This window comes from Rhinoraja longicauda, chromosome 10 (assembly GCF_053455715.1).
Source record: "Rhinoraja longicauda isolate Sanriku21f chromosome 10, sRhiLon1.1, whole genome shotgun sequence".
Lineage (NCBI taxonomy): Eukaryota > Metazoa > Chordata > Chondrichthyes > Rajiformes > Arhynchobatidae > Rhinoraja > Rhinoraja longicauda.
The window spans coordinates 27,640,877-27,662,415 of NC_135962.1; the positions used below are offsets into that span (position 1 = coordinate 27,640,877).

The 21,539-nt window shown below is 44.3% G+C and overlaps 1 protein-coding gene across 1 annotated transcript in view; it reads right to left on the minus strand.

The window, feature by feature from the left end:
* tdrd9 (tudor domain containing 9) overlaps nucleotides 1-21,539 on the minus strand; it is a 75,196-nt gene that overhangs the window by 37,898 nt on the left and 15,759 nt on the right. The window contains exons 6-14 of the mRNA XM_078407149.1: nucleotides 12,512-12,676; nucleotides 9,976-10,079; nucleotides 9,779-9,828; nucleotides 8,926-8,980; nucleotides 5,159-5,243; nucleotides 4,543-4,600; nucleotides 1,516-1,620; nucleotides 719-816; nucleotides 196-327 (exon numbers count right to left, since the gene is read on the minus strand). Of these exons, the coding sequence (XP_078263275.1) occupies nucleotides 196-327; nucleotides 719-816; nucleotides 1,516-1,620; nucleotides 4,543-4,600; nucleotides 5,159-5,243; nucleotides 8,926-8,980; nucleotides 9,779-9,828; nucleotides 9,976-10,079; nucleotides 12,512-12,676 (852 nt within the window). The remainder of the gene's footprint in view (nucleotides 1-195; nucleotides 328-718; nucleotides 817-1,515; nucleotides 1,621-4,542; nucleotides 4,601-5,158; nucleotides 5,244-8,925; nucleotides 8,981-9,778; nucleotides 9,829-9,975; nucleotides 10,080-12,511; nucleotides 12,677-21,539) is intronic.

Here is a 21,539-nt window from a genome sequence, read left to right on the forward strand (position 1 = left end):
AGTCAAAACAGCTCAATTAGTGTTTTTGCCATTTGAAGAAACATCACAGGCAAATGGTAATTATTTTCTATATTAGATGATCGCATGTTATTAAAGTTAATCTTTCACATTTCATTTAAATGAAGCAATGACATTTTGTGAAGAGAAAAAAAATGTGGCAAAGGATCAATTGTTAGAGACTAATCAACTAGTTACCTCTTTTAGTAGCAGGACAGTGCGTTCAATCTCCTTCAGATTAGGTGGAGATAGAGCAGAAGCCAACAATGCTCTTGGTTCCCCCATATTCAGTAATTTTACTTTCAGTACAGTACTGCCTAATGGGCAACGCTGAGAAATTTATAAAGAGACACAAACATTTATAGTTTTGTATTTATCAATATATCATCAGCATCAATAAATTTCTTTATATTTAGAAATAAATGTATAATAGAAACATACATAAATATACCCGAGAGCAATGAAATGCCTTTCACACAATATTACCAATGTAAAATTTTAATTTACAATTATAACAAGAGAGTGTGCTTGATCTGTCAACACAATCCAGCATTCAATTAGGTAATAATGCATAAAATAGTCTTATTTCTAAGTGAGAGCAGATGTTTTCCAGGGATGCTGACTGACTCGCAGTGTCTTTTTTGTGAACCAGCATATGTAGTTCCTTGTTTCTACTTATTTAGCACAAATGTTTTCCCCCCTTGGTAAAAGGGATCAGTACCTGCATCTCTGGTATTGCATGATCAGGAATACAGTGTGTCCAGAAATCTTTTGTCACTAATCGATAGCAGTATCCTTTTGAAACACGACCGGCGCGGCCTATTTGATGTATAAATAAAATTGGCTGAGAAAGAAAATTTGCAGCAAATTCAACAGCTTGTTCTTTGAATAAATATAACAAATGATTGGAAATATTTGAAACGTCGAAACCCACCCTTTTACATTTGTGTATAATATGAGGATGTCATTGAAGCTGGCATTTACTGCACATAACTCGTTGCCATTTGTTTGATATCTTTTGAACAGTTCTTCTGGTACAAGTACTCTCACAGTATTGTTGTAATTCTGACGCAGCAATAAAAATATATTTCCAAGTGAAGATGTGAAATTTCAAGAAATTGCAGACAGGACTGTTCCATACAGACACTGCCATTGCATTTCTCAGTGGAGGATTTGGGAAGGTGCTGTTGAAATAGCCTCAGACAGAGCCACAATACATTTTAGTAGAGGATCTATACAGCACTACTGGCTTGTTGGTGAAAGGTGACATTCAGAGATGTGGATTTGGTATCAATCAAGTGGACTGCTTTGTATTGAATAGTATCACTTTCCAGTTTTGGTGGTTCTGCACATGCAGCCAAAGAGACTAGTTCTAAATAAGCCCTGCAGATGGCAAAAAGGTTTTATGAGTCAAGATTCAAATAATTTCCTGCAAGAAACTAGCCTCTGACTTGCACAAGCTATGGCATTTTTTGTCAACATTCAAAATGTGAATAACTGCATTGCACTATTTCTTACCTTTCCTCTGATTACAACTCATCTTTGAGGCCCAGCTCAAACAAAGGCTCTGGTACTTTGTGTCTTCATCACAAATCAGAATGCGTGTTAAACAGAAGTCTATCACTAGAAATGTTAGAACAAGAAAAATACAAGTATCACTTTTATCAAACTGATTGCCAGATAGAAATACATGATTAATGTTGCAAAAAACCCCAAATATTTTAATAAAATCCTGTTCAAAACTGTCCCAACAGACATATTCTAATGGTTTGTTTTCACATACAGGTATCTTGTATGACAATGAAGATATGTGATTATGACTCAAAACCAGTTGCAATTCTCCACGGCATCATACAAGAAAAATATAACAAGGAACAACCCCAATCAGATTAATGAATAAGAACCTCAAAAATCTATCCACACTTCTCTGGCAATTTCACATGCCTACATCTCAATAGTTTTTTAGTGATCAAGAACAATGACCAGAAATGGAGAGGTGACAAGGCCTTGGAGACTTAAGTAACTTAAGGAGACAAAGGACCTGGTCTCGGACAGGGTGGTCTGCAGCACTGGGGTTCCGCAGGGAACAGTGCTAGCTCCATTCTTGTTCATCCTGTACACTGGGGACTTCGGGCACAGCTCTGCAGACTGCTAGCTACAGAAGTTCTCCGACGACTCTGCCATCGTCGGCCTCATCACGGGCGACGAGGACAGGGCGTACAGAGAACTGATCAAGGAGTTTGTGGACTTGTGCCAGCGGAACTGCCTCCGGATCAACGCGGGGAAAACCAGGGAGATGGTGGTAGATTTCCGCAGGCGCAGCCAGGTCCCCCTGACACCGGTGAACATCCAGGGAATGGACATCGAGAGGGTGGATTCTTATAAGTACCTGGGTGTTTACCTCAACAATAAAAAGGCCAGCTTTTTCCTGGGTGGCCCCCTCGACTCAGTGCAGATGGTGGGAGAGAGGAGGATGATGGCAAAGCTAACATCGCTGCTGGACAACGACTCCCACCCCATGCAGGACTGTCACTGCACTGAGCAGCTCCTTCAGTGATAGACTCCTTCACCCCAACTGCGTGAAGGAGAGATATAGGAGGTCCTTCCTTCCCGCTGCTGTGAGACTGCACAACCAGCACTGCTCCCAGCAGACGAGTCAACAATAACAGCTAAGAACACACAAAAAACTGATGACAATTTATGTATCTTTGATTTATAATGAATGATCTCCTGCTATCCACTTTGCTGCTGTAACACTGTAAATTTCCCCGGTGTGGGACGAATAAAGGAATATATTATTATTAGTAACTAACATAGATGTTGCATTGAAATCCAGAAACATGTTTAACAGGGTCTAGATGATGCTTCAGTGAAAGGACAGAGTACAGGCTTCTCCAGGTAATGAACTAGTTCCTTTTGGCGGTTGTTCTTTTGTTGATTTTTTCCATGTCAGAAAATGCACAATGTATTTTGATGCCATTCACTCCAATACTGGAAAATTACTTGATACAGCCACCATATTGCCCAGTATTGGAACGAATGGCATTAAAAGCACAGCGGCTCATAATATACGAGATATAGGATGAAAGGAGGAAAAGGGTAATGATTTGGACGATCAGCCATGAACACAATGAATGGCAGCGCAGGTTCAAAGAGTTGAATGGTCTCTCCTGTTTCCAATGTCAGACCTCCCATCATTTGATTTTACAAATTCATAATTTTGATGTCCAAAATTCATAATTTTACATCAAAATTCATAATTCGGCACGTAATGCAACTTTTCTGCAAAAAAAAGTATGCACACCAAATGCGTTTACCCGTTGCACTACATTCATGTGTAAAAAACTATTATTTACAAGTTTGTACTTCTTGGACTACATGTACAATGTCAGGCCTATCATGCTATCTGCTATTTATAGCGGCAGGGCAGGGCCAGGCGATCGACAGGGCGGGGCCAGGCGAGCGACAGGGCGGGCCAGGCGAGCGACAGGGCGGGGCCAGGCGAGCGGCAGGGTGAGGCGAGCGGCAGGGCGGGGCCAGGTGAGCGGCAGGGCGGGGCCAGGCCAGTGGTGGGGCCAGGCCAGGCGAGCGGCGAGGCCAGGCCAGGCGAGCGGCGAGGCGAGGGCAGGAGAGCCGAGGGCAGGCGAGTGGCGAGTCAGGCCAGACGAGCAACGAGGCCAGGCCAGGCGAGGCGAGCCGCCAGGCCAGGCGAGCCGCCAGGCCAGGCGAGCCGCCAGGCCAGGCGAGGCGCCAGGCCAGGCGAGGCGAGCGGCCAGGCGAGCGGCGAGGCCAGATTATTAATCAATGGACAGAAAGCCGAGAATTGAGATTAGGTTAGTTTAGTTTACAGATACAACGTGGAAACAGACGAACCAAGTACATGCTGACCAGCAATCACCCATTTCATCCAACACACCAGGGACACTTTAGAGAAGCCAATTAACCTACAAACCTGCACGTTTTTGTAACGTGGGAGGAAACTGGAGTATCCGGAGAAAACCCACATGGCCGCAGGGAGAACATACAAAATCCGTACAGAAAGCACCCGTAGTCAGGATGGAACCCGGATCTCAGGTGCTGAAAGACAGCAACTCTATTGCTGCGTCACTGAGCTGCCCGATTGAACTAGTCTATATCTGGCTATTGGTTTAATGCAGTCATTCAGCCTACAAAGTCTAATCTTAGTACATGTCCTTCCCAAATTTTGAAAGTCTTGCTTGCACAATTAGGAGCAGGAAGACCATTCAGCCCTCGACTGTTCTGCCAGTTAGAGATCTCTGCTGATCCCTTTCAAAAATCAACTCCGCATTCTTTTCTATTCATAGTAATCTTTCATCCCTTGCCCATCAAGAATCTATCAACTTCTACCTGAAAAAAATCGAAGAATTGCTTCCACTACTCTGAGAAGTTCCAATGACTCAAGATGCTTAGATAAAAATTTTGCCCTATCTGCATCTTAAATGGGCATCCCCACATTTTCAAATAATTCAAAATTTAGTCATAACTAACAAAATTTCTCAATAAGACATACCGATGAGGCCTTACCGTATTTAACATCGGCAACTGTGACAGAGCTTTCAGCAATACTTGTTGACAAAATAATCTATTTTGCAAATGAAAAATAGAACAATGGTCCAGTGTGAAAGATATGCACATTAAAATGTCATTATATCTACAACAAGCTTATAGCATAATAAATCTAAATAGTGATAAGGCTTTAACAGGATCTAATCTAAAATGGTGCCAAAGCCAGGCGACTCTCTGCATGCTGGTCCCAGAAGTGGATACGCAAAAACGCATTACAATCGCTCTACTCTTTTAAACCACCACTCCAACAGCAGATCTGCACGCTGTGGACGGCTCGATTGCAATCGTGTATAGCCTTTCCGCTGACTGGTTTGTATGCGACAAAGGTTTTTCACTGTACCTCTGCACACATGACAATATATTAAAGTAAACCAAGGCACTATTTCAAAAGGCAAATTACAGCTATGGAAGCCTGAAAGCCCACTGTGCCATTCTGGACCATTTTCCTGCCCAATCCCCTCAATATTTAAACATCCATCAATAATACTCCTCGCAAGGAAATTCCAAAGCTTTATGATCTGATGCAGGGTTTCAACCCAAAATGCACCAAGAGTAAGGTAAAGGTTACTCTTACCTTTCGATAACCTGGTACAGGGGTTAGGAACACATTACTTTGTTCTTCCAAGGTCACACTTGAGTGCAGTGGATATACATGCAGCCTATAATTAGAATAATGTACTTTGAGTTTTATAGTAAGAATGCACCTTAAGAAAATTGTGCAGCCTTTATTGTCTCAACGACACTTCTAATTTGAAGGAAAAGTAGGAACTGCAGATGCTGGTTTATAGACAATAGGTGTAGGAGGAGGCCATTCGGTCCTTCGAGCCATTCAATGTGATCATAGCTGATCATTCTCAATCAGTACCCCGTTACTGCCTTCTCCCCAAACCCCTGACTCTGCTATCCTTAAGAGCTCTATCTAGCTCTCTCTTGAATGCATTCAGAGAATTGGCCTCCACTGCATTCTGAGGCAGTGAATTCCACAGATTTACAACTCTCTGACTGAAAAAGTTTTTCCTCATCTCCGTTCTAAATGGCCTACCCCGTATTCTTAAACTGTGGCCCCAGGTTCTGGACTCCCCCAACATTGGGAACATGTTTCCTGTCTCTAACGTGTCCAACCCCTTAATAATCTTATATGTTTCGATAAGATCCCCTCTCATCTAAATTCCAGTGTATACAAGCCTAGCCGCTCCAGTCTTTCAACATATGACAGTCCCGCCATTCCGGGAATTAGCCTATTAAACATACGCTGCACGCCCTCAATAGCAACAATATCCTTCCTCAAATTTGGAGACCAAAACTGCACACAGTATTCCACACAGGTGCGGTCTCACTAGGGCCCTACACAACTTTGCTCCTATACTCAACTCCTTTTGTTATGAAGGCCAACATTCCATTGGCTTTCTTCACTGCCTGCTGTACCTGCATGCTTCCTTTCCATGACTGATGCACTAGGACACCCAGATCTCGTTGTACGTCCCCTTTTCCTAACCTGACACCATTCAGATAATAATCTGCCTTCTTATTCTTACCACCAAAGTGGATAACCTCACACTTATCCACATTAAACTGCATCTGCCATGCATCCGCCCACTCAAACAACCTGTCCAAGTCACCCTGCAACCTCATAGCATCTTCCTCTCAGCTCACACTACCACCCAGCTTTGTATCATCTGCAAATTTGCTAATGGTACTTTTAATCCCTTCATCTAAGTCATTAATGTATATTGTAAAAAGCTGCGGTCCCAGCATTGAGCCTTGCAGTACCCCGCTCGTCACTGCCTGCCATTCTGAAAGGGACTCATTTATCCCCACTCTTTGCTTTCTGTCTGCCAACCAATTTTCTATCCATGTCAGTACCCTACCCCCTATACCATGTGCTCTAATTTTGCCCACTAATCTCCTATGTGGGACCTTGTCGAAGGCTTTCGGAAAGTCGAGGTACACCACATCCACCGGCTCTCCCCTGTCAATTTTTCTAGTTACATCCTCAAAAAATTCCAGAAGATTAGTCAAGCATGATTTCCCCTTTGTAAATCCATGCTGACTCAGAACGATCCTGTTACTGCTATCCAAATACTCCGCAATTTCGTCTTTGGGTCCCAACCAGAAATGTCACCAATCCATGCTCTCCGTGGATGCTGCCTGGCTTGCTGAGTTACTCCATTTTTAGTCATTCTTAATTCATTTCCAGTTTCACAAAGCTAATGCAAAATTTTGCTGTAAGAGTTTAAATATTTTCAGATTGAAGCAGATGCCAGGATGTAATTTACTATGAAGTGCAAGCTTGCCTAGATTTCTAATGCTTGAAACATTGTCAATTTTATTTTATTTTTTGCAAAGTGACACATTATTTAAACTGCAATTTGTAACATGGTAAAGACCTAATGTCAAAGAGTAACTGATGTAATGAAGTACTTGACTCCTGTGAAGCAGCAAGGCTAAGATGTGCCACCAAGGAAATTCTTACCGTTGAAGATTGGATTTTAAAATGTTTATTTTCCATACATGGGAATAAATTGGGCTTCTTACAAATTGCAGCTATTTTGTTAACAGTCTGTGTGCACTGTGTTTAAAAAAAGATGCACCTTAGCTACTGATATAGTGACATTGCAGATATTCAAAATTTCTATCAGAGTGCCACCTGCAGACAGACTACATATTGCAGATAATGCTAAATTATAATACACTGATAATTCCTGAGGGGACAATAAAAACAAATCATTTAATCACTTTTTAAATTCAAAACACTCCTTCGGTAATTAAAAAAACAAAGAAATTTCTTAAGGAAATCTACATCTCTGAAGAAATAGTTGGCAATTGAGAATAATTTGATACTTGCTTAAAGACACAGCAAAGACACATGTAAAGCCCAAACGGATATAAAATGCAGGAGTAACTCAGCAGGATGGGCAACATCTCTGGAGAGCATGGAAAGGTGACGTTTCGGGTCAAGACGAGATTCAGAAGGGTCTTAACCAAAAAAAAAATCACCTGTCCATGTTCTCCAGAGATGCTGCCTGGCCCACTAAGTTACTCCTGCACTTTGTGTCATTTTGAGTATTAACCAGCATCTGGAGTTATTTGTTTTTACGTAAAAAACTCCTTCTTTGTTTCTAAAGGTTCCATCACTCTGACTTTCCCAATTTGATTGGTGTAAAAACATTCCAGAAAATCAATACAGCAGTAAGACATTGAAGTGAGTCCAATAGCAATGCAAATTTTTTTTTTTTTAATATTAACTGTTTCAGTTTCACAATACTGGATCATTTTTATTGCCTACAATGAAGAAATGGACATTGAAATACATTGAGAGAAACATAGAAACATAGAAAATAGGTGCAGGAGGAGGCCATTCACCCCTTCGAGCCAGCACCGCCATTCTTTGTGATCATGGCTGATCATCCACAATCAATAACCCGTGCCTGCCTTCTCCCCATATCCCTTGATTCCACTAGCCCCAAGAGCTCTATCTAACTCTCTCTTAAATCTATCCAGTGATTTGGCCTCCACTGCCCTCTGTGGCAGAGTGTTCCACAAATTCCAAACTCTCACCTCAGTTTAATTGGCCTCCGCTTTATTCTAAGACTGTGGTCCCTGGTTCTGGACTCGCCCAACATTGGAAACATTTTTACTGCATCTAGCTTGTCCAGTCCTTTTATAATTTTATATGTCCCTATAAGATCCCCTCTCATCCTTCTAAACTCCAGTGAATACAAGCCTAGTCTTTTCAATCTTTCCTCATATGACAGTCCCGCCATCCCAGGGATCAATCTCGTGAACCTATGGCTGCACTGCCTCAATTACAAGGATGTCCGTCCTCAAATTAGTAGACCAAAACTGTACACAATACCCCAGATGTGGTCTTACCAGGGCCCTATACAACTGCAGAAGAACCTCTTTACTCCTATACTGAAATCCTCTCGTTATGAAGCTTTCTTCACTTCCTGCTATACCTGCACGTCAACTTTCAGTGACTGGTGTACAAGGACTCCCAGGTCTCACTGCACTTCCCCCTTACCTAACCTAGACTGAGAGTGTTGTATTAGTTTCAAATATCAATACATTGCGCCATCAGTACTTTGACAAAAGTTTGTGGTTTACAAAGACTTGCATTTGAAAACAATAGACAATAGGTGGAGGAGTAGGCCATTCGACCCTTCGAGCAAGCACCGCCATTCAATGTGATCATGGCTGGTCAGCCTTGAAGGCAGATATATCTCTCAAGATGCCTTTAAATTCATAGAAAACAGTTGTTGAGCAAGCAATATAGACTAAAAACTTTCAGGTTTTTTTTCTTGATACACGTTACGGTAAAAATTATCAAAAAACCCTTACCTCTTCTGAACCATTGATGTGAGGACCTCATACATGTAATTTATTTCTGCCAAACCTTAAGAAATGTTATGATAGAAAAGAAAAGGAAGGTGACAAGTGGCAGTGTTAGAGAGAATGAACGTTGAGACAAAAATTACCCACCAGAATAATCTTTTTCAAATTTCATTTTACTGTGTAAGGTAACAAAAACAAAGAAAATCAATGGTAATATGCAAAGTAATCTGACTTTAAATTTTTTGAATGATTACAGGTGTTCAATAATATCAAGCAATAAGACCGAATAAAGACATTAAAACAAAAAAGTAGTCAAGCAAGTCATAGAAACATCTGCAATTTGAATACAACAGCTGTCCTTGTAAAGAAGCAAGGACAAAGCTTCATTTTAAATAATTTTACCTGACAACAGCCGTGTCGGAAAAATAAAAATCGCAACACATGCGATTGTGTATTAATTATGTGTATTAAGTTAATAAAATATATTAAAGTAAAGCTACGTTGGCAGTGACAAGCAAACTATTAATTTGATGCAACTTCAGATAGTAAGAACAGCAGCCAAATCACATTTACCATATGTTAGAAAGCAGATTCTAGTATGAATTATACTTGGTCTGTTTTGAGTTTCACCGGTTTCAGAACCGAGATAAAGATTAATTCTACAGCTTCCCAAGAAAGGCCTTTTGAAACACGAACAGCTCCTACTCACATAAATAACTATCTATGACATTGTGATTTAAAATCAATACTTAAAGAATTCAACATTTGCCTCCTAAATATGCTTGAGGCTCTCATTAGATGGGATTGGGTGGATTATTTCTGCATAGTCCTTTCTTGAGACTTAATGTTTAAAAAGTACCTGGCAAAAATACTAATACACTGCCACGGTTCAAGTTCATTCCTGTCGATCTATTAAAATTAAATGATACGTTAATACAATCATTAATATTTGCTTCAGACATTAAGTGCATAATCAAAAGCATTCACTGATAAAGAGGCAGTAGACAAAAGTACTGCAGCAACCAAATTAAATTAAATTCCTGAATTGTCGCTTACCCGTTTTGTTCACTTTCTAATTCATCAAAATAGAGAATCAGAGTTTCAGCTATATTGTAGACCTCTGGGGCAATTTTTGGATCATTGGTAAATGAAGGTGCAACCTAGGATTTAAATGACAAGAATCATACATACTGCTGAGTTACTCCAACATTTTGTGATATAAATACCTTCGATTTGTACCAGCATCTGCAGTTATTTTCTTACAGGATCATATATACATCTTCCCGACGGGCCATCCGGACAGAAGGCTTCCCAGCGGCTGTGGACTGGGAATGCGGTCGGAGGCCTTTATCGAGGCGCTGCGGTCTCGATGCCTCCCAGATCGCCGCGTAAAGCCCGGGTCGGGGCCTCGCAGGTCGGACTCCGGGTCGGTGGAGTGGCTGACGGAGCCCGCGGCCGGGGCCCAGGTCAGCGGAGGCATGAAGTGGGGCGTCGGCAGCGGTGAGGCCTCGGCGGCGAAGCGGTGGCAGCAGTGAAACTTCGCGACGATGGGGCCTCGGTGGTGAAAGCCTTGCAGCGATTGGGGCTCGGCGTTGGTGAAGCCTTGTGGCAGCGGCATTGCCTCGGGGGTCGACCCGTGGTCGATGAGAACGTGGAGGACTGCCTTGAGGGGGGACGGGAAGAACAATGGAGGACCAGGCATGGGGGGACTGTTGTGAGGGAGAACAAAGGACAATTGGGGACCTGGCGTGGGGGAACAGTTGCCGGGGGGAGGGGGGTGTTGGGGGACAAAAGGAGGAGCTGGCGTGCTTCGTAACTTTGTCAGCGCTGGCTATTTGTATACATTGTGTATGCAAGCAAAGAATTTCACTGTGCCCAGTCACATGTGACAATAAATTATTCCTATTCCTATAATGCAAGGTAACATAAAAACAACTAAGATAATGAAATTTAGAATTGCTATTCCATGTTTCAAGAATCAAGAGGATTTTATTGCCGTATGTCCTGAAACAGAACAATGAAATTCTTACTTGCATCAGTACAACATATATGTAAAAATATTACTCCTTAAAACCCATAATAAACAAAAATGTTCAGTACACACACACACATAAAAACAAACAGACAAATAAATAATAGTGCAAAGTCAAAAATAATATTATCAAATCTATATAGTTTGGAGCCTATTTGGAGGTTGTTGTGTTTAAAAGGCTGATGGTTGCAGGGAAGAAGCTGCTCCTGAACCAGGACGTTACAGTTTCCAGGCTCCTATACCTTCTTCCCGATGGCAGGAGTGAAATGAGAGTGTGGCCAGGGTGGTGTGGGTCTCTAATGATGCAGGCTGCCTTTTTGAGGCAGAACCTTCAATGGTGGGGAGGTCAGTACCCGTGTTAGATCAGACAATGTTCACCACTTTTTGCAATCTTCTTCAATCCTGGGCATTCAGGTTGCTGAACCAGGCCGTGATGCAACTTTTTCTTGGAATTTAGTAGGGGATACATTCATATTCAGCCAAAAGGTTTACTTGTTATTTAAATGAGTCAATAATACTGGTGTATTAAGGGAAAATACATCAATTAAGATTCAGTTTCAAAATCTTCTCTTCTGATACCTCTCTGACAGTCAGCATTCCTGATTCCTCTGACTGCCTCGCTCTTCCTTCTTGCTCAGAATATTAAGGGGCCCTTGTGTTAAATTGGTATCATCAATATTTGCAGAATTAATAATTTTCACAACATTTATTATACAGCAAAATTTGCTTGGTCAGCAAACTACTAAAACCAAATGGGGAAAACCCTTGCAAATTTGGGCCCCATATCTGAGCAAGGATGTGCTGGCTCCAGAGAGTGCCCAGAGGAGGTTTACAAGAATGATTCCAGGAATGAGTGGGTTAGCATATGATGAGCGCTTGACAGCACTGGGCCCCCACTCGCTGGAGTTTGGAAGATTGAGGGGGGACCTCATTGAGACTTACAGAATAATGAAAGGCATAGATAGAGCGGATGCGGAAAGGATGTTTCCACTGGTGGAAGTGTCTAGCCTCATAATTAAAGGGTGCTCTTTTAGAAAGGAGGTGAGGAGGAACTTCTTTAGTCAGAGGATAGTTCATCTGTGGAACTCATTGCCACAGAGGGCTGTGGAGGCCAAGTCAGTATTTTTAAGGCAGAGATAGACAAATTCTTGATTAGAACGGGTATCAAAGGTTTTGGGGAGAAGGCAGTAAATGGGATTAAGAGGCAAAGATCAGCCATGATTGAATGGCAGAGTAGATTCGATGTGCTGGATGACCTAATTCTACTCCTATAACTTGTGAACCACTAAAAATTAGCTGGTAAGTTATTTAAAGGCGGTCAATTTACATATGTTTACACATATTCTCAACTCAAACCATTTTGTTAAATTGAGGCCTCAGCCAAAATGTCATAAGATGACTAGTCACACATAACTGTTAAATCTAATTTAAAACATTGAAGTTAAATTATGTAGTTCTGTGCTGATCATTTTCAGAAAATCAAAGAAAGAAATGTTACTTTGTAGAAATACAGTTGTTTTCCTAAACTATATTCAAGATTTTCTTTCAAAGTTGTCTTACCGGGTAGTGAATAAGATGTTGGAGATCATCGAGATAATATTCATCAATGGTGTGCGGGGCTCCCTCCACCTGGAATACATATGCTGGGGTCAGGCTATTATGGAACGGCACTGCAAAATAGTCTGCAAACTCCATGCAATTAATGGTCGCAGACATTAAGATCACCTGCAATTAAGAAACGCTGATTTCAAGTTGGAGCCAAGTTTTCATGAAATACATAATAGATTAAATCCAGAATGTTTTACAAGACCACAACTAAAAAAAACATTCCACATGCGAACGTGTAATGTTGTATACAGAAAGAACATTGAAAACTTTGGTTTATATTTATTATTGTCACATGTACTGTGTGTGATACATTAAAAAGCTTTGTTTTTCCATGCAATCCAATCATATCAGATATACTATACAAGAATACAATCAAGACAAATTCAAGTTCAATAGATAAAGGGGAAGATACAGAGTATAGTAAAAAGACTCGACCCATTGAGTCTATTCTACCATTCTCCTGTCTTCTCCCTGTAATCTTTGAAGTCTTCACTCATCAAAAATCTATTAATTTGTTTTAAAACTACCCAATGTCTTGCCTGCGACAGCCAAACAAACTCCACAGAATCATCACCCTCTGATTAAAGGAAATTCCTCCTTATCTTTGTATCTCTTTTGTAAGTTGCAGAATTATAAAGGCAGTATTTGTTTGGGTGCCAAAGCAATGTTTTCATACAACGGGTATAAAATTATGCAAAACACTCGTCCTACTTAATTTTCCAAAATGTGGGCGCATTTTAGTCAATGGAACCAAATTTCACAAGTGGAATACAACACATGAATGCACAATACATTTGCTGTCTGCAACCAAGGAGAATTCTACTAATTAGGCGCTAAGCATAGAACTTAGAAATAAGGGGGTAATCATTTAGATTATATTACAGGCCCCCCCAAAGGTTAGCAGGAATTAGAGGAACAAATATATCAGAACAATAATAAGGTGGTAATAGTAGGTGATTCCAACGTTCCCCATATTGACTAGGATTGCCTTTGATATGCGGAATTTGTTAAGCACGTCCTGGAAAATTTTCTCATTAGGATCCAGAGTGAGCTAGCCAACTGGATATAAAATTAGCTTGGGAGAAGTCAGAGGGTAGTAGTGGATGGCTGTTATTCAGATTGGAGGCCTGTGGCCAGTGGTGTGCCACTGGGATCAGAACTGGCTCAACTGTTGTTTGCCACTCCACTCCGACATGCATCTCTGCCATCATCAACCACGGACTTCTACGACGACCCAAATACACCCACAGAGGCTCCGGTCACAAGTTTGTCTACTCCCAGACCGGTCACTCCATCCCTGCACTCTGGTCAGCTGATCGGACTTCCACTCGTCCATTACATCATCACAACAACGCACACGAGCGTGCCCCCTGTCTACAAGCCCTGGCTAAATCACCCGTGTCCATCCACACCATACAAAGCAACATGAAGCTCACTCTGCTCAACATCCGGTCCCTCAACAATAAAAGCCTCATTCTAAATGACTTCATCCTGGAAAATAAACTGGACTTCCTCTGTCTGACAGAAACCTGGCAACAACCTCTGGATTACCTCTCACTCAACCTCACTACACCCAACGGATACTCCTACATCAATAAACCACGCTCGGAAGGCCGAGGTGGTGGGATTGCCGTAATTCACCGACAGGACTTCAAGATCAACCTCATCTCCATCTCATCTGCTCCGTCATTTGAACACCTGGCTTTCAAACTCTCTGGCCACACAAAATTAGTCATGGCAGTTGTCTACCGCCCTCCCAAACCACACCCATCATTCCTTTCTGACTTCTCTGACTTTCTGACCCAGTTCTGTTCTCTCTCCCCCTCAATCCTCCTCCTCGGTGATTTCAACATCCACATGGACTCCACTGACTCCACAATAACCGCTGACTTCACTGAAATACTCAACTGCTTTAACCTCACTCAACACGTAAGTTTTCCCACCCATAACCGTGGGCACATTCTGGACCTTGTCTGCTCCACTGGACTAAATTTACATCACCTCTCTGGCTCCGACCCCACCCTCTCTGATCACTTAGCCATCACCATGTCCGTCAACATTCCCACCCCAGCTCCAAAGCAAAAACGCAAAATAAACTTCCGCAAGCTGATCTCTGTTTCACCTACCTCGCTCTCATCCTCCCTCTCTGAAATAATGTCCGCCTCTCCCTTCGTTGATCTCCACAGCCCCTCTGACCTCACTGACTACTACAACCGCACTCTCTCCTCCTGCCTCGACCAGCTTGCACCTATAAAAACCAAAACAGTTTCCTTCACCCACTCTGCTCCCTGGTTTACCCCTGAACTCCGCGTGATGAAAACTCATGCCCGTCAACTTGAAAGACTCCGCAACAAAACAGGTCTCACAATTCACTCCCAAGCCTACAAAGACCACATACAGCACTATAAAGATGCCCTCTCCCATGCCCACTCCACCTACTACTCTCAAATAATTCACTCTGGCTCCGGAAACCCAAAAACACTCTTCTCTACAATAAACAAACTCCTCAGCCCCCTGGACACCATCTCCCAATCATTCACAGTTGACAAATGCACCACTTTCCTTTCATTCTTCCAAAGCAAAATAGACAACATCTACAGCACCTTAACCACCAACGCACCTGCTCCCCCTCAAACCACCTGCCCCCCCTTATCCTGTCAGCCCCTGCCTCAGTTCTCCCCAATCTCCACCACCGACCTCTCTGACCTCTTCACAGGAATAAAAACTGCCACCTGCTCTCTGGACCCCATCCCCTCCAGCTTTGTCAAGGCCTGCCTTCCTGCTCTCTCTCCACTTATCACTGCAACAATAAACTCCTCCCTGTCCACTGGCATCGTCCCGCCATCCCTCAAAATCGCTGCTGTCACCCCCATTCTGAAAAAACCTGGCCTAAACCCTGACACCCCAAACAACTTCAGACCAATCTCCAACCTACCCTTTCTGTCCAAAGTTTTGGAACGTGCTGTAGCTTCCCAACTAAAATACCACCTCTCTACCAATAACCTGTATGAAACTTTCCAATCTGGATTCCGCTCAAACCACTGTACTGAAACTGCACTCCTCAAAATCACAAACGACATTCTTCTCTCCTCCGACGCTGGCAACCTCAACATCCTCATCCTACTTGACCTCAGCGCTGCCTTTGACACCATAAATCACTCCATTCTCCTCACCTGACTTGAAACCTCCCTTAACATCACCGGCACAGCCCTATCCTGGTTTAAATCTTACCTCTCTGAAAGACACTCCATTAACAACTGTAAATCCCCCACCGCTCCCCTCCCCCAAGGTGTCCCCCAAGGCTCAGTCCTTGGCCCCCTCCTCTTCATCCTCTACCTGTTCCCCCTTGGTCAATTAATCCGCCGTCATGGTCTCAACTTCCACTGCTTCGCCGATGATATCCAGCTCCTCATCTCCACCAAGTCAATCTCCTCCACCACACACTCTACACTGACAAACTGCATTACTGAAATAAAATCTTGGCTTCAATCAAACTTCCTCAAACTCAATTGCAACAAATCTGAAATCATCATCATTGGTCCAAAAATGCTCACCAAATCCACCCAAAACTTCATCCTCAACATTGATGGTCTCCCAGTATCCACCTCACCTCACATCCGGAATCTTGGAATCATCCTTGATCAAACCCTCTCCTTCGACAAACACATCAAACACATCACAAAGACAGCCTTCTTCCACCTCAAAAACATTGCCCGTCTCCGTCCATCCCTCTCCTCCACAGCTGCAGAAACCCTCATCCACGCCTTCATCACCTCCCGTCTGGACTACTGCAACAGCCTCCTCTATGGCGCACCCTAAAAAATCATCAATAAACTTCAATACATTCAAAACTCCGCTGCCCGTCTACTCACACACACCTCGATCCGTGACCATATCACCCCCGTCCTTTATAAACTCCACTGGCTCCCCATCCCCCAGAGAATCCAGTACAAAATCCTCCTCAAAACCTACAAAGCCCTCCATAACCTGGCCCCATCCTACCTGACCGACCTCCTCCACAGGCACACTCCCACCTGCACCCTCCGCTCTGCCGCTGCCAATCTCCTATCCCCCCACATCCGGACTAAACTCAGATCCTGGGGGGACAGGGCTTTCTCCATCGCTGCTCCCACCCTATGGAACTCACTACCCCAAACCGTTAGAGACTCCCCCACACTCACCACATTCAAAACATCGCTGAAGTCTCACCTGTTCAGTACTGCCTTCAACCACTGAAGGTCACCTCACCTTCTGTCTCCTTTCTCTGTTCATTTATTTATTTACTTATTTATCTATTTATTAATTTCCCTATGTTCCCAAAATCTCTGTAAAGCATCTTTGAGTATATGAAAAGCGCTATATAAATAAAATGTATTATTATTATTATTATTATATTTACAATCTGTATGATAATTTTGTTAACATGGTTAGAAGGTTTTCAGATTACACCAAAATTGATGTTATCATGCTATGAAGAGAGTTATCCAAGATTACAAAGGGATCTTGATGATCTGCGGAAATGGGTAAAGGAAGGGCAGGTGGAATTTAACTTTGGTAGGTGAGAGGTGTTGCATTTTGCCAAGTTAAACCAGGACAGTATTTACATAGCATATGGTAGTGCAGCAGAGCAGAGGGGTACTGGTACAACTAGAGGACTCGGAATGAAGGTGATTAGTGACAGTATGGATGAAGGGAGCTGGGCAAGCCTGTGGAGGAAATGAATCAGTAGGGTTATGGAAAAGAGGAAGTGAGACTAACTGGAATGCTTTCCATACAGAGACTATTTGGACTTTCCAAGCCTCCTTCGATATTGTAACCTTGCTATGCTTCTGTGAACATTTCTGTATGTTTAGGAGTTACCATATCAAATTAACATGAATTCCATCATCTAGTAAAAATAATAAAGATTGGCACACTTAAACTGGAGAACCGGGGTGGTGGGGGAAGACAGAGCCTTATGAATTATGTATGCTCCTTTGATTGAGATCAGGCATGCTCCTCCAGATAACCTATTTGCAATGTATTGTATGTAACAGATATATTTCCATCCTTGAAGGAGTTATATTGTACCAGCTCACCTTAATAGACCGTGAATTAGTACGTAGAAGTTTACGAACAATCAACAACAAAAAATCCATGTCTTCACTACGCTCATGCACCTAGATGTGATAACACTAATTAATCAGAGGTTAATTTTTACGTACTATCAAACTTTCCTTAAAATTTGATGATATTTTTTATTGCAGTGATTTTTTTTCAACTATGTAAAATCACATCTATTTACTCATTAACATTATTTGAACTTAAAAGATCAATTCCACCCTTAATCCTGTAGTAGGCATACTTTTAATATTAGTACCAAAAACTCAAAGATAAATCATCAGGAAAATTTGTTTTCATCCCTTTTGCAAGGAGAAGGCTGCAAAGCCCAAATCATGGAATACTTTTAAAACCAAGATACATTTTGCACCAGAGATGAATCAGAAGTACTGGGCAGAAGGCAGAAATTGTAGCTAAGGCTCAAATCAGATTTGGCCCAATCTTTTTCAATAGCAGATCCATCTAATTCCTCCATCTACACGGCATCTGCACCCAAGATGAGGTGTTCTAAATCAGGACATCCGAGATGTCCTCTTTCTTCAGGGAATGGGGATTTCCCCTCTTCCATCATAGACGACGCCCTCACATCGGTCTCCTCGGTATCCCGCAGCTCCACTCTTGCTCTCCCTCCCCCCAGTCGCAACAGGGACAAGTGTCCCCATAGTCCTCACTTTCACTATTATCAGCCATCGCATACAGCACATAATCTTCTGGCATTTTCGCCACCTCCAACGGGATCTCATCACAAGTCACATCTTACCATTTCCACCCTTTTCCACTGATACTGTTCCCTCCACAACTCCCTGGTTCTCATCCCTTCCCACACAAACCACCCCCTCCCCAGGTACTTTTCCCTGCAACCGCAGGAGATGCAACACCTGTCCCTATACCTCCTCCCTCGACTCCGTCCAAGGAAGTGGGCGGTTACGGTGGCGCAGCGGTAGAGGTGTTGCCTTACAGCGAATGCAGAGCCGGAGACCCGGGTTCCATCCTGACTACAGATGCTGACTGTACAGAGTTTGTATGTTCTCCCCGTGACCTTTGTGGGTTTTCTCAGAGATCTTCAGTTTCTTCCCACACTCCAAAGTACAGGTTTGTAGGTTAATTGGGTTGGTAAATGTAAAAATTGTCACTAGTGGGTGTAGGATAGTGCTAATGTGCTTGGATCACTGGGTGGCGTTGACCAGATGGGCCGAAGGGCCTGTTTCCACCCTAAACTAAACCCCAAGAGTCCTTTCAGATTCACTTGCACCTCCTCCAACCTCATCTATTGTATCGGCTGCTCCAGATGAGGATTCCTATATATCGGCATGACCATGCGTAGGCTTGGCGATCGTTTGCTGAACACCTCTGCTCAGTCTGCCTAGGCCTACGTGACCTCCATACCTAAACAGAATTGCTAAACAGGTTGCTAAACACTTTAACTCCCCCTCCCATTCTCATACTGAGCCTTCTACACTGTGAGAGTGAGGTCTGATGCAAATTGGAGGGACAGCACCTCATTTCGGTTGGGCAGTTAACAACCCAGTGGTATGAATATTGATTTCTCTAACTACAAGTAACCCTTGCTTTCCCTCTCTCTCCATCCTCCCCATCCTAATTCTTTGACTGGCTCCACAGTCCTCCTGATTAAATATTACTAATTGTATGCCATGTTATCACCTTCTCCTCAGCTAACAATGAACCATTCTACATTTACTTATCCTCATTGATCTGTTGTTTTCAGACCTTACCCTTCCATTTCTCTCCCTCTCACCGACTCTCACCGACTCAGTCTGGAATGGTCTTGGCCTGAAACGTCACCCATTCCTTCTCTCCAGAGATGCTGCCTGTTCCGCTGAGTTTCTCCAGCATTTTGTATCTGTTTCGGTGTAAACCAGCATCTGCAGGTCCTTCCTACACATCTACAGCAGTTGTGGCCTATTAGTCTTGCTAATTTAACATATTCTTATTTTGAATGGCTATGTAAAGGATTACATTATCCTTTCTTTCAGTAAATATAGTTATCTCTCTATCTCTATATATATATATTATCTCCTCACTCTGTACTCAACACGCATGCGCGGCATCTCCCTCACTCGCACCAAAACAATGGACGCCGTTAGCGGCGCAAGCCCGCGATTTCACCGGCTAGACAAAGTGGGCCCGTTGGGCCCATTGCCCATTCCCCACTCCCCATTCTCTCCTCCCCCATCCCCACTCTTACTCTCCCCACACTCTCCCCTTTGGCCCGTCCTCTTAGGGTTTCCATTGTATCCGGGAGGGGGGGGGAGGGAGTGAAGGGGGGAGGGAGGGAGAGGGAGGTTTGTGGGAGGGAGGTGTGGAGTGATCGAGGGGAGGGAGTGGTGGAGGGAGGGATGTGTTGAGGATGGAGGGGGAGGGAGGGGGGAGGTGATGAGAGATGGGGTGGTATTGGTGGAGGGAGGGAGGGGGGGGGAGAGAGGGGAGGAGGGAGGGATGGGGGAGAGGGGAGGGATATGGACCTCCCCTTTTCCCAGTACCCCTCTTTCCCCCACCACCAAGTCCCCTCCGCACGACCCCTGTTGTCCCACTCCCAGTCCCCATTCTCAGACCCCCCCCCCCCAGACACACTCTTAGCATCAGTTAAAGGCCCGGGGGGGGGGGGGGGGGGGGGGGGGGGGGTGCGGGGGATCCGAACAGTGAAAGGTCCGGGGGGGGGGGGGGTGCTGGAGATCGCATCATTCAAAGGCCCGGGGGGGGGGATAGCGGGGAGATGTTCTCCCGGGTGTGGAGAGAGGAGAGAAGCAAGGGGAGAGAGGAGAGGTGAGCCGGTGATCGCGGGCCTTGCGCCGCTAACGGCGCCCATTGTTTTGGTGAGAGTGAGGAGATGCCGCGCATGCGTGCTGAGTACAGAGTGAGGAGATTCCGCGCATGCGTACTGAGCACAGCCGCACCGCAGCGCCCCCCTTCTGTCAAAACTTCGATAAATGAGGGGGGGCAGCGCTTTTAAACCTCTGTAACTTAAAAAATATGCGACCGAATTAAATAAAAACATCATTTTCCAGCAGCGAACTGCATGGTGATTAAGGCGGTACAAAAACCGTGTCGCTACGGTTCACCGTTTTGCCGCCATTGCCGTATTCAGCCGACATCAGTGAAATATATATACATACAAGATCTGAGTTTTAGTAGTATATAGACTAGACCGAGTGGGCCCGTTCTCGTAGGGTTTCCATTGTAACCGGGAGGCGGGGAGGGAGGGGGGGAGGGGACCACCTGTTTTCCCAGTACCCCTCTTTACCCGTTGTGGGATGGGAGGGGGGGGAGGGGAGGGGGGGAGGGAGGGGGTAGGGGGGGGAGGGAGGGGGTGGGAGGGAGGGGAAGGGGGAGGGGGGAAGGGGAGAGGAAGGGGGGGAGGGAGGAGGACCTCCCTTTTCCCAGTACCCCTCTTTCCCCGTTGTGCCCGTCCTTGTAGGGTTTCCATTGTAACCGGGAGGAGGGGAGGGAGGGAGGGAGGAGGGAGGAGGGGAGGGAGGGGGGGAAGGGGAGGGCGGAGGGGGGAAGGGAGGGCGGGAGGGGGGGGAAGGGGAGGGCGGAAAGGGGGGAGGGGGGGGAGGGGGGAGGGAGAGAGGGGAAGGTTTGAAAGAGCATCCCTCTCCCCATCAGAACTGCCTCCTCCATCGACTCCTTTAAGTCCAGGCTCAAAACCTATTTCTACTCCCTAGCTTTTGAGGCTAATTGAGGAGGTACTGTGAACTGTTTGGGAGGGGAGGGGAGGGGGGAAGGAGGGGGACCTCCCCTTTTCCCAGTTCCCCTCTTTCCCCGTTGGGCCTGTCCTCGTAGGGTTTCCATTGTAACCGGGAGGACGGGAGGGAGGGAAGGGGGAGGAGGGAGGTGGGAGGTGTGGAGGGAGGAGGAT